The sequence below is a fragment of the Patella vulgata genome, chromosome 4 (genome assembly GCF_932274485.2).
Source record: "Patella vulgata chromosome 4, xgPatVulg1.2, whole genome shotgun sequence".
Lineage (NCBI taxonomy): Eukaryota > Metazoa > Mollusca > Gastropoda > Patellidae > Patella > Patella vulgata.
Window position 1 is genome coordinate 5,842,183 of NC_065882.2, and position 13,005 is coordinate 5,855,187.

A 13,005-nucleotide genomic window follows, 5' to 3' on the forward strand; every position below is an offset into this window, starting at 1 on the left:
GGACCCGGAGAAAACCCACGAGGTTGGACAGGCGACCCTACTCCTTGTCACGTACAACAGGGAATTCGAAACCACACCAGTTGACTCAATGACAGACGTTATGATACAGCGCGCACGTGCTTACCATTCAGCCATCCAACCCCCCGGTTAGTTTCAGACTTTCAGATGTCATATATATGTTTCTTAAATCCCATTACCTTAATTCTGAAACTTAGCGGAGCCACGGTGGGTAAGTGAGTAAGATGCAGGCTTGCCTGCCCGGAGGTTGCGGGTTTGCTCCCAGTGTTGCACGAGAAAGTTCATCAGAATTTTCCGGCGTGGTTACCCCTTGTCAGTGGTGCAGGAAGGTGTCTATTCGTTTGGATGGTATGAAAAACTGAGGTCCTGTGTACATATTGGCGTGCACGTAAAAGATCCATTGACAGTTGGAATTCGATATAAGAGTAGTCCGTAGTGCTGCTGCCCGGGCAAATTGCCCAGTATAGGAGCAGAACAGTAGGACGTTAAACCCCATTTCATTTCATCATAATTTTGTTTTTTTATTATCTTAGTGCTTATTGTGGAGGTCTGTGGTTAGCTGCATTACGAATGTTGTGTGAAATGGCTTTTATACTTGGTAAAACAGAAGATGTCGATAAATTCGCGGCCATCCTAAAACTAGGAGCGAAATCATATCAAGATAAGTTATGGACGGGTAAATATTATCAGTACGATAGCAGCAACAGCGGCCATCATGATAGTATCATGGCCGATCAACTGTCTGGACAATGGTTTCTGCATGCATCTGAAATAGTAGATGAAGCTGTAAGTAGATTAACTGGATGTTTTAGACTACATTTATCAACAAATTAACCATACATTATGCAAGAGCTAAATCTGCCTATTGCAGGTCTTTCCTTAAGCCTGAACAAATTTTTGAACATAAAAAAAAAATTGATATACATTGTCCGTCAATTTTATAGCACCCCTGGGAACAGCTAGTTACGGCCCTGTGTTATATAAACTATTAATTAATTAATTAGACTTTATTAACTTGCCAAGACCATAATCAATTCTCGATGCCATTTTATCTATCCGATTTTCATTGGATTTGAATCAGTTGATGATTAAACACATAAATGGATAATCAAGACTTTGTTAATTATCATGAAAGCTGTAACAATAACAGTCGAGGCTACAAAGATTTTATAATAAGGTTTTCTCGGCTTAAAGTGAAGTAATTTGACTGAAATTTTCAGCATATTCCCTTTACATTATCTAGTTTTTTAACTATTATAGTGGGAACTGCCAGCTCTTTATCTAATCTTCCATAATGTATCTTTAATCAATGTTTTAAACACCAGTTAAATTGGAGTTATTTGCTGGAGACAGAAGACTATAATTAACTTTAAGTAGGAGTTCATATTATGAGAGAGGTTATTCGATCACTTCTTTGGTTCTTGAGAATAACAAGTTACATTTAATTATCAATGGTTTGAAGAAAGGGTGGCACACTAGCCAGAGGCCAACCATGTTCCTGAAGCAACGATGACGAGTTTTACAACATCAAGGTGATGCTAGACTGGTCTGCAGTTCCCAAACTTATAGCTACGTTATCTCCCTTTACTGCAGACACGGGAACAATAGCGTCCAATCAGAGGCTGTTAAAGTTACAATTTCATATTTTCTAAGAAAGTCAAAACATAACTATTTCTATGTCTTTTGCTCAATAGGTTGTCAACTCACTATTATACGATCATAGGTGTCATTCTCACACTTAAAACTCATTTACACCGGAAATAATAACACAATTATCTCCCAATTACCACCCTTGATTTCTATTCCCCACCATGGAGTAGCTATCTTCAAACATTTGAATTTGAAGTTGAAAATGATATTTTTGCCAATTTCTCAGCTGGCAATAGCGAATTATAGGATTAATAGGATTATTCTTTAACAAGGTAGGACTGTTTATAGATACCATCTATTTTAGTGCTTTATTTTAATAAATTTTAAAAATTTGAAATTGTAACTTTAAACATATCAAACATGGCGCCATGACCTCCACGGAAACCTTGACATTGAACGAACCTTGAAATTTGCAACTCAATTATCACAGGTAGACATTTTAGCTGGAAAATGCAAGACTTGGTATTCGCGATGATCGAGGAATCTGATAGGGTTCCCACCTGCATCAGTAATCAATTGAAATTAGTGCCTAAATATCCATTTCTGGCGTGGTTCCCCCTTGTTCGGATGGGACGAAAAAACGAGGTCCCGTGTACACATTGGCGTGCACGTAAAAGATCCCTTGACAGTTGGAATTCGATATAAGAGTAGGCCGTGGTGCTGCTGTCCAGGCAAAATTTCCCTCATAGCACACTGTATGGCATATGCCCGTCTTCATTAGCCCAGTTCGGAGCAAAACAGTGGGACGTTAAACCCCATTTCATTTCATTTCATTTCCTAAATATCCAGGGTATCACGTGAAGGCCTTGGAGTTAAAGCAAGGTAAAACCCCTTCTATTGAAGATGGAGGCCAACAGGATTTCAGTGCAAGTAACGGTAATCAACGCAAGGTCTTAACAGGGCAAAGGGTGGTGGTGGTGGGGGGGGGGAGTGGCCAAATGGTTAGTGTGTGCGCATTGTATCATAAAGTCTGTCATTGAGTCAACTGGTTTGGTTTCGATTCCCCGGTTGTACGTGACAAGGTGTAGGGTTGCCTGTCCAACCTTGTGTGCTTTTGTTTCTTGAAAGGGGGGTTGGATGGCTGAGTGGTTAGCGTGTGCGCGCTGTATCATAAAGTCTGTCATTGAGTCAACTGGTTTGGTTTCGATTCCCCGGTTGTACGTGACAAGGTGTAGGGTTGCCTGTCCAACCTTGTGTGCTTTTGTTTCTTGAAAGGGGGGTTGGATGGCCAAATGGTTAGTGTGTGCGCGCTGTATCATAAAGTCTGTCATTGAGTCAACTGGTTTGGTTTCGATTCCCCGGTTGTACGTGACAAGGATTAGGGTTGCCTGTCCAACCTCGTGGGTTTTCCCCAGGTTCTCTGGTTTCCTCCCACTGCTAAAGAAAGACCCCCTACACACAAGCGATTATTGAAACTAAAAATAAACCATATGTTAGTCCCGAAATGACCTAGTTTGTGTCGAGTGGACGTTAAACCTCATTTCTCTCTCTCTCTTTCTGTTTCTTGAAAGAGATGTCCAAACGATTGTTTTAAACCAGTTTTTATTTTTCTGTAGGTATTCCCAGCCGATAAAGTAAGAACAGCTTTAAAGACTGTGTTTGATAATAATGTGATGAAGTATGCCAATGGTACGATGGGCGCCATCAACGGCACAAAACCAGACGGTTCACGAGACACAAGTAGTCCACAATCAGAAGAATTTTGGACGGGTATTACGTATGGTTTAGCTGCTAGTATGATACAAGAGGTATGATTGGTTGAATTCTAGAATACAAAATAAAACGAAATGGTGTTTAAAGGAAACCTCGGCCGTTGAAAAACACCTCTGTTGGTTGGAAACGCCTCATAGCACACTGTATGGCGTATGCCCGTCTTCATTAGCCCAGTTCAGAGCAAAACAGTAGGACGTTAAACCCCATTTCATTTCATTTCTATTCTATAACTACATACAAATACAAGCAAATATCATGGGTTGTATTCAATGGCTTGGACACGTACTACTTTTGTTCAGAATTACATCAAACTGTAATGCAACCACGATTTTTGTAAAAAAAAAAAGGGCGGAACCTATGATGAATTTAACGTTATTGGTGATGATTTTTTTGATAATCTGGATAGTACAATGTATTTTGAGATTTACATGTAGTTATAGAATAAAAACAGAACTCAATGACCATTGCATACCGCTCGGGTTATTCAATGGTTCACTCGAGTGTATCCCTGCCGCATTCCGAGCGGTATTCAATGGTCATTGAGTTCTATCTATTTATTTACTAACAATGTACGTTACTCCATCCAGAGATGAATATTGTATGTTTAACCATTACAGGGTATGCTAGACGAAGGCTTTCAGACTGCATGGGGAGCATACCATGCATGCTGGGAAGGATTAGGCCTACAATTCCAGACACCAGAAGCTTACACGTCCACCAAAGGATATCGATCACTAGGTTACATGAGACCACTTAGTGTCTGGGCTATACAGTGGGCAATTGAAAGATTTCAACGCCAATTACTAGTTAACTAAGTCAAACTTAACGTTAATATTTACGATCGTTAATAATTTTGAAGGGTTTTATTTTTTTTTACCGTGTTTGTTAAACATACATTATGCAAGAGGTAAATCTGCCTATTGCAGGTCTTTCTTTAGGCTTGAAATGTTTTTTTAAATTATTAATTAGACATTAATTAACTTATCTACACCATAATCAACTCTAGATGCCATCGGATGTTTGCGATATTAAACATACATTATGCAAGAGATAAATCTGCCTATTGCAGGTCTTTCTTTAGGCCTGAAATGTTTTTTAAATTATTAATTAGACATTAATTAACTTATCTACACCATAATCAACTCTAGATGCCATCGGATGTTTGCGATATTAAACATACATTATGCAAGAGATAAATCTGCCTATTGCAGGTCTTTCTTTAGGCCTGAAATGTTTTTTAAATTATTAATTAGACATTAATTAACTGATCCAAACCATAAACAACTCTCAATGCCATCGGATTTCTCTGATATTAAGTAGATTAGAACAATTCAGACATATTTTGATTTAAGCTAAAACTGGAAGAGGGAGACTTAGCTTCAAACTATTATAGCAAGAATGGCTAGTTCTGTATCAAAATCTTACATAATGTATCATTAACATCAATATTTATGATCGTTAATAATTTACCATACACGTAGATAACATTAATGCTTTATTGAAATACCTGAAATTCAATATTTATATTTTTAATCTTTAATAATTTTATCATACATGTGGTATTTTCGCAGATATTTATGCTTGGTTGAAATCCAGGCCCCAAGTTCACAAAACGTTCTCAGACTTAAGTTGAGAATTTACTCAACATTCAGTCACTGTTTATGACTATTATGAGAAATATCTTTGATCCAGGAACACAATACTAAGTGTATAGTTTCTTATTGATGTATTTGAGACATTAAAACAACAAAAGTTTTATAAAGGGCTATAATTTAGACAAAATTAGAACAATTTTGAGTAAATTCTGAGAATGCTTTGAGAACTCAGGACCAGTAGATTTATTATTTAAATCACTGTTGCTATTTCAAAATTTTTACTTTTCGGACATTTTTACCGAAAATAAAGGGGCATAACTCTTATCATTATTTAAACAGAAGGTTTCAGACCACAATTAAAACTTTAAATATTACTACGTCATATGAATATGATTCATAATATTCGATGCAGCATCTTCCTGTTCGGACGTTCGCTAATAATATCTTTTTTTATTTGTTTGTTAATGTTAGTATTTCTTTGTGCATTATAAATGCAAATTTGCTCACTTACTGTGTGGTACATAGAAGCATATTATTGTTTTGTTTTAGTCTTAGATTAGTTTTGTTAGATCATTGTTTTTAATTTAATTAAAGTTCATACATGTTTTCATTTTTTTTCCTCTTGGAACATTTTATACAGTTTATTGTCATTAACATTATTATTATTATTAAGTAAATTTTGTTGTACTTTCTTCATGAAATAATCCTTTGTTGTACCGGTACTTTCTCCATGTAATAATCCGATAAATATGATGTACATTAATAAATACATTCCGTTTAATTAACGATATGGCCATCACATAATTTGAGGTAAAGGAAGGTCTAGATAGTTAGAAGGATCAAGGAAATATTAATTCATGTTTTTCAAGCATTCTGTCCAGTAGCTACTGGACACAGTCGAATTAATCATTACATTAATCCTGCCATTCCAAACAAAATTTTTATCAATTTACTTTCATTTGTTCAGATACATTGAGGTGTTTAAACATTTATCTGGCTTAAAGATGGGTTCCCGCGTACAAACTGGGTGATTTAATGGTATATATGGACTAAAAACATATTCAAACTAATTAATTTGTCATAATTATGCTTCAAATCCTTCTCAAACATTGTAATTGCAAAGGAATGCCCTGCCATTAAAATTCGATCAAACCAGGTCATGTTTACGTCACGTCTTGGAAATCAGAGGAGAATTCATTGCATACATAAGACGATGTTGTCTTTAATCGCTTACTATTTATTACAAATATCGAATCCTAATTAAATTCTCTGATTATCCACTACCCGCGTCTTTTTCCGTCATTTTTATCTCAGAGAGTGTTGTACGTCTAACTCTTTATAGCGTTTATCAACTTGTACATCAAGCGTGTGATCTTTGACATCACGCATGCAGAAATTCTTAATCGTCGGGCTGTTGATTATGGGAACCCTTACATTTTTGTCCTGTATACGCTCCATGAGTGTTTTTCGGGGAATCCAGTATTTTTCTAGTAAGTTTGGATATCTCTACTTTCCATATATACCAAAATTGCCATACTTTTATTGGAAATAACCACCCAATCAATACTTTTCTGGGAACCCATCTTTAAGTATCACATTAATACGGCAAATCCAAACAAAATTTTATCATGTAACTTTTGCTCGTTCAGTTACAGTCGTTCAGATACATTCAGGTGTTCAAATATTTATGTGGCTTAAGCCAACTAGGTGATGACATTGTTATACACCAGTGTATGTCAATAGTCAATATCGCATTTTTCATTAGATCGATTTACAGGCCAACACTGCAATGACTTATAAGAAGTCTACTTAGGAATCAAATAATACATCCTTATTTAAAGTTGCAATTTCACATTTTTAAGTTATATTTTTAAAATTTATTAAAATAAAGCCTTAAAATAGATGGTATCCATAAACCGTCCTACCTTGTTAAAGAATAATCCTATTAATCCTATAAGTCACTATTGACACTTGGCAAAAATATCATTTTCAACTTCAAATTCCAACATTTGAAGGTAGCTAATGCATGGAGGCAATAGGAAAATAAGGGAGGTAATTGTGTTATTATTTCCTGTGTCAATGATTTTTAAGGGTGGGAAATAATGCCCATGGTCGTATAATAGTGAGTTGATAACCTATTGAGCAAAAGACATAGAAATAATTATGTTTTGACTTTCTTAGAAAATCTGAAATTATCGCTTTAAACAAAATAAATGTTGATGCTAGGTTTCCACTGTCGTGTGATGCCTTACGATACAATCTGATTAAAACACAGATCCTATTTCGTTTCGTTTTTTTATAGTTCAAAATTACGTTTTATTTGTTTTTACTACACCTCATGTAGTGTAGGCCATCAAAAGTATAAAAAAAAAACGAAACGGAATATAGATTTTTTTCAGAATGGTTACAATAGGGTTGTCCCTATTTAGCCCACGATCTGGTACGTGCCGATACGTTTGGATATGTTCCGACACGGTCAACACGATTGCTAAGACTGACCTCAATATATGATAAAACCTGATAGGATCACCACGATTACTCCACGATTAAAACCATGATTTCAATCGTAGCACGAATCATGATAGTGGAAACCTAGCATTATCGGTAAACGTGAGATATAAATTGGAAATAGTGCCTAAAAGTATATTTCATATATGTCCCGGCCCCAAGTTCACAAAGCATTCTCCGACTTAAGTTAAGAATTTACTCAACTTTCAATCACTGTTTATGAGAAATATCTTTGATCCAGAAACACAAAACTTTGCACATAGTTTCTTATTCATGTATTTGATACATTAAAACAACAAAAGTTTAAAGGCCTATATTTTAGTTAAAATAAGGCAAACAATTTTGAGTAAATTCTTAACTTAAGTCTGATAATGCTTTGTGAAATCGGGGCCAGTTGTCTTAATTTGTGTTTTATCTGAAGGAAGAGTTACCTCCATTAGTGTTTTTATGTATAAATCGGGATAACGAATTATCATAATGTGTAAATACATACCAGTACAGTTATTGTTTTTTAGGGCGAACGATTGCTCTTGAGTGCCTGCCGCTCACCTTAATGGCTCTCCTCTGAAATACGAACAACAACTTATATCGTGAAATATGTTAAATATTTTAACAATAGTGTAAATATTCCATAATAATAGACACATTCTGATTAAAACACAAATCCTATTACGTTTCGGAGGAGGAGGGGGGGGGGGGATGGCCGAATGGTTAGCACGTACATGCTGTATCATAAGGCCTGTCATTGAGTCAGCTGGTTTGGTTTCGATTCTCCGGTTGTATGTGGTGATAAGGAGTAGGGTCGCCTGTCCAACTTCGTGGGTTTTCTCCGGGTCCTCCGGTTTCTTCCCACTGCTACTTAAACACCCCTACGCGGAAGCAAATTATTGAAATAAAATTAAACCATATGTTAGTCCAGAAATGACCTAGTTTGTGTCGAGTGGACTTTAAACCCCATTTCTCTCTCTCTCTCTCTCTCGTTTCGCTTTTTATAGATCAAAATTTCATTCTATTTGTCTTTACTACACTAGGATCTTGAAGAGTTGGTATATAATCTGCGTTCTGGTTGATGTGAGGGATTAGCCAATGAAACGGTCTGTTCCAGCGAATTCTTGGCGTATGATGCACAGAACCGTGGGTATCCTACTAGAAACATCGACGCTGATTGGTTAATCAAATGTTTGACATCATAGGGTCAAAAGCTGCTCATATGACCCGTGATGTGACCTCCCACTACAACTGGTCAGATCTTCATGTAGTGTAGGCCATCGAAAGTATAAAAATACGAAACAAAATATAGATCTGTATTTTGATCAGATTGTAATACAGAGACTAACCTATATTTACATTTTGTGCATAATGACCTTGACCTTTGGGTGTCGGGTTCCCACAATAATTTGTTCTATCGATTTAGGTAATAATATTAGTACTCTGAATCACTCGGCAAACCTCTACATCTAGCCTCAGTTGTATACCCTGCATCTAGCCTCGGCTGGATGAAGTCCGCCATTGGAAAGACTTTCAAGTTCCCGGATTACCAATGGCGTTGCCCATGATGACGCATTTGAAGAATGTTTTATCATACAAATATTTCAAAGTCTGAAACTGTTTTTCTTACAAGTTTATCCGATTTTCTTCAAATAAGGACAAGTTTACACTGAAAATTCTACCCACGCATCAAACAACCCAATTTTGATAACATCTTTTTATAAGTGGCAAGTTTTCCTAATAAGTAAACCGGTGCAGCATTGCAATTGTATAGGCGTAGGTACATATCACTTACCTTCATACAGCCGAGGCTAGATGTAGAGTAACTGAATCTGCCAAGGTTTGCCGAGTGTACCCTGAATGTCATTAAAGGAGTATATAAAACTTATTTTAGACATGGCAAGGTTTGGGGACCTTTTGTGGTGAAAAGTCCCACACAAATCCCCCCAAACCTTGCCATAAATGATTTATTTTTCAAAATTTGTTAAAACAGCATGCCAACTCTTTTTTTTAAGTCAGTTTTCTTTGAAATTGTTTAACTTGCATTTGATTATTACAAATAGTTTTAAAAAAAGAGGGGTTTGTATGGCATTTGTCGCATGGCGTTTGTATGGCATCAATCACATTTTGAAAGCCCTTTGTTTAATCTGGGTTCTTCCCATAAACTTTGGACAGTGATTTAAGGTATTAAAACGGTGAAAGTCTTGTTCGTCTCCATACAGTATTGTTTACATTGTATCAATGTTGATAACCTCGTTTGTCACGCAATTAGTTTTTCAGCAATATTCTGCTATGCACTGGTTAATTGGACATAATAAAATCGTGAGTCATGACGTAATGTTATGTAAACATATTTGGTCCAATTTGGAGCTATGTTTAAAGCGTAATCAAATTGTTACGCAGTTAGCTATTTGTTGTAAATCGGACTATTGACCAGTCATAATTTGGAACAGAAATTTGCTTCCATTAAAGCAGTGTTTAGTGGGATTATCTCTAATCAAACGAAACACTGCGGGGAGTATGACTTTTACTACACGAATATATGTATATATAATTTACTATATCAATAATATCACTATAAATAATATTACCCATTTCTTGTAGTTCCAAATAGTACCTCAAGAATTTTATTTTATATTCTGGGTTTTTTTGCTTAGAAATCCGTCCGTCCAAAACTCATAACATCTACGAACATTCATATATATGTTATCAATTGCATGTCGTGGGTTTCTTCATCTAAATTTAATTCAATCTGATTAAAACACAGATCCAATTTCGTTTCGTTTTTTATAGTTCCAAATTTCGTTTTACTTGTCTTTACTACACTAGGATCTGGAAGAGTTATTATATAACCTGTGTTCTGGATGATGTGAGGGATTAGCCAATTAAACATTCTGTTACGGCAAGTTCTTGGCATGCGGTGCACGGAACTGTGGGTAAACCACTAGAAACGTCAACACCGATTGATTAATCAATATCTGGCATCATAGGGTCAAATGTCGCTCGTTCGACTCCTGACGCGAGCTTCTAGTACAACTGGTCAGATCTTCATGTAGTGTAGGCCATCGAAAGTATAAAAAACGAAACGAAATATAGATCTGTATTGTAATCAGACTGAATTTAATTCTTCATTTTCATTGAGGTAGAACCTGAAATGAATGCTAGGTAAGGTTAAAGGACAATATTGGTGTCAGTCATTATTACATATGTGATAGAACTCGTTAAATACATTCCAAATATAATTTCAACACAGAGATCATTGCTATGGTAGACGTGTAACAAGCACGTGAAGAAACGGGAAGTGACGCCAAACATGACAAACACGACAAACACGAGTTATCCTTCTATATAACTGGATGAAGTAACGAGCGATAACAGACAAACCATCGAATTTCATTTCACTGATAATTCCGTTGTATTTAACCAGTTCTATCACATATTTTATAATGACTGACACCAATATTGTCCTTTAACATCAGTATGTGTTGAAATAAATACATTCCATCCCAACAGACCCATCTTTAAAAATCACTAATGTCGTCTGAGTGACAGACCCTTACTTTGTCATTTTCAAGAATCAAATTTCACTCCGTTGTCCCCCGCCTTGCGAAGAAAGCAGGGGACTATTAAAATGGGTCCGTCCGTCTGTCTGTCTGTCCGTCACACTTTTTGGGACACAATAACTCTCTTTCTAATTTAGCTAGAATGTTCACTTGGTGTAGGTGTTTATTAGGTGAATGCCTTGATGGAGTTCAAAGATGAGCATTTTTTGCTTAGGGTAAGCAGAGATAAACAATTTAATTGGTTGATGCTTTGGGACACGATAACTTTGGTTATAATGAAGTGAGAGCGATGAAACACTGAAAATAGATTCATTATATCATTACCTTGACTAAGTTCGATGGTGAGAATTTTCTGCTTAGGCTAAGGAGCGATAAGGAATTTGATTGGTCAAGACTTTGGAACATAACAAGTCTGCTTTTAATTGAGGTAGAATGTTTAGACTTGATGTAGATGTTCATTAGGTGAATATCTTGACTGAGTTCAATGATTAACATTTCAAGCTGAAGCTAAGCAGAGCTAATCAATTTCATTGGTCGATGCTTTGGGACAAGATAACTTCGATTCTATCTGATAGAGAGTGATGAAACTTAGTGTATAGTTTGATTGCTCGATACTTTTGAAAAAAAATAAATGTGCGATTAATACATATGTCATCTATTTATTTTGGGATTTCGGCGAGGGACGTCAGCCTCACTGTTGGCTTGTTAATCATGATTTACCTTTTTTGTTTCAAGGTAATTAATATCATCTAATTAATTACTGTTAATTGTTTTGGGGGATGTTAAATTATACCTTTCTACTGATTTACCTGAGAACTGCTTTTTATCTAAACGGAGAACTGCTTTTTACCTAAACGGACTATTTTTAAATTTAAATTTTATATTAAAGTTATTTAATCTGTAGCTTAGTGAAGCTTTGCTCTGGGTGATAGCAGACAAATTTTCTCTTTGTTCCTAAATCCTTCAATCGGATTAAAATACAGATCTATATTTCGTTTCGTTTTTTTTATACTTTTCGATGGCCTCTACTAGTGCACACTGATCAGAAGTGAATATTCGCTAGGACGCTGCAATCACTGATAAGGATGACATCGATGCGACTTAATGAGCCACAAATATTAACTTTTTTCCTCCCACGAATTAAATTCTAAAACATTTTTAGACGTTTGAAGTAAAGACGTTTGAAGTATTTGTAGATAAAAAATATTTCCTATTTAGTTTAAATGGGTATTGAAATGAGTAAAATGCACCACTCTGCCCGAACCAGTAACGTCTTAATTAAACAATGCATGTGCCATTCAGCCAATGATTGACGCAGCGTGATGTGACGTCACGTGTTGAAGGCACTCATCTTTTACAGAGATTTATGAAGTCTTTCGTAAACCTCTGTGAAACAGATTGTTACTAGTGCAGTAAAGACAAGTTAAACGAAATTTTGAACTATAAAAAAGGAAACGAAATAGGATCTGTGTTTTAATCAGATGTTAAATGCTTTTTGGTTCTAATGTCTGGATTACCTATATTTGGTAATCTGACATTCGGTCGGTCGTGGATATTAAACAACTAGGAATAAAGAGAAGATTTGTTACCATTCGTTGCCTTATAATTTCTGTTGAATCCTAGGTGCAATTGATGGGTTTTTTTAATAATTGATTAAATGTTTATTCTTTGTTAATTTTCTTGTTACTGAACAAATTTCCTATATTATCTATTCAAATAAAATCGCTAAACATATCAGTGTTTCTGGGTTGTTCATGTGTTATTCGGTATTCGTGATTCACCGAAAACGGCGAATAGCGAACACCAAAAAATAGGGATAAAATCACTAAACATATCAGTGTTTCAGGGCCCTGTTTCACGAAATTTTAACTAAAGATAAAATCCAAATTTTAGTAGATACTTCAATTTTGATTGGCTAAACACTAAAATCAGTCTAATATTATCCAATCAAATTACTAAAATTTAGATTT

General features: G+C 35.7%; 1 protein-coding gene across 2 annotated transcripts in view; it reads left to right on the forward strand.

Moving 5' to 3' along the window:
- Window positions 1-13,005, forward strand: part of LOC126817362 (non-lysosomal glucosylceramidase) — a 62,101-nt gene that overhangs the window by 22,313 nt on the left and 26,783 nt on the right. Inside the window, exons 14-16 of one of the 2 annotated variants that reach the window (XM_050544289.2) lie at window positions 552-804; window positions 3,225-3,416; window positions 3,999-5,761. The exons of the other annotated variant lie outside the window; for it this stretch is intronic. Coding sequence (XP_050400246.1) covers window positions 552-804; window positions 3,225-3,416; window positions 3,999-4,196 — 643 coding nt within the window. The 3' untranslated portion in view covers window positions 4,197-5,761. Of the gene's footprint in view, window positions 1-551; window positions 805-3,224; window positions 3,417-3,998; window positions 5,762-13,005 lie in introns of those variants that run through there. 2 annotated transcript variants of the gene reach the window in all.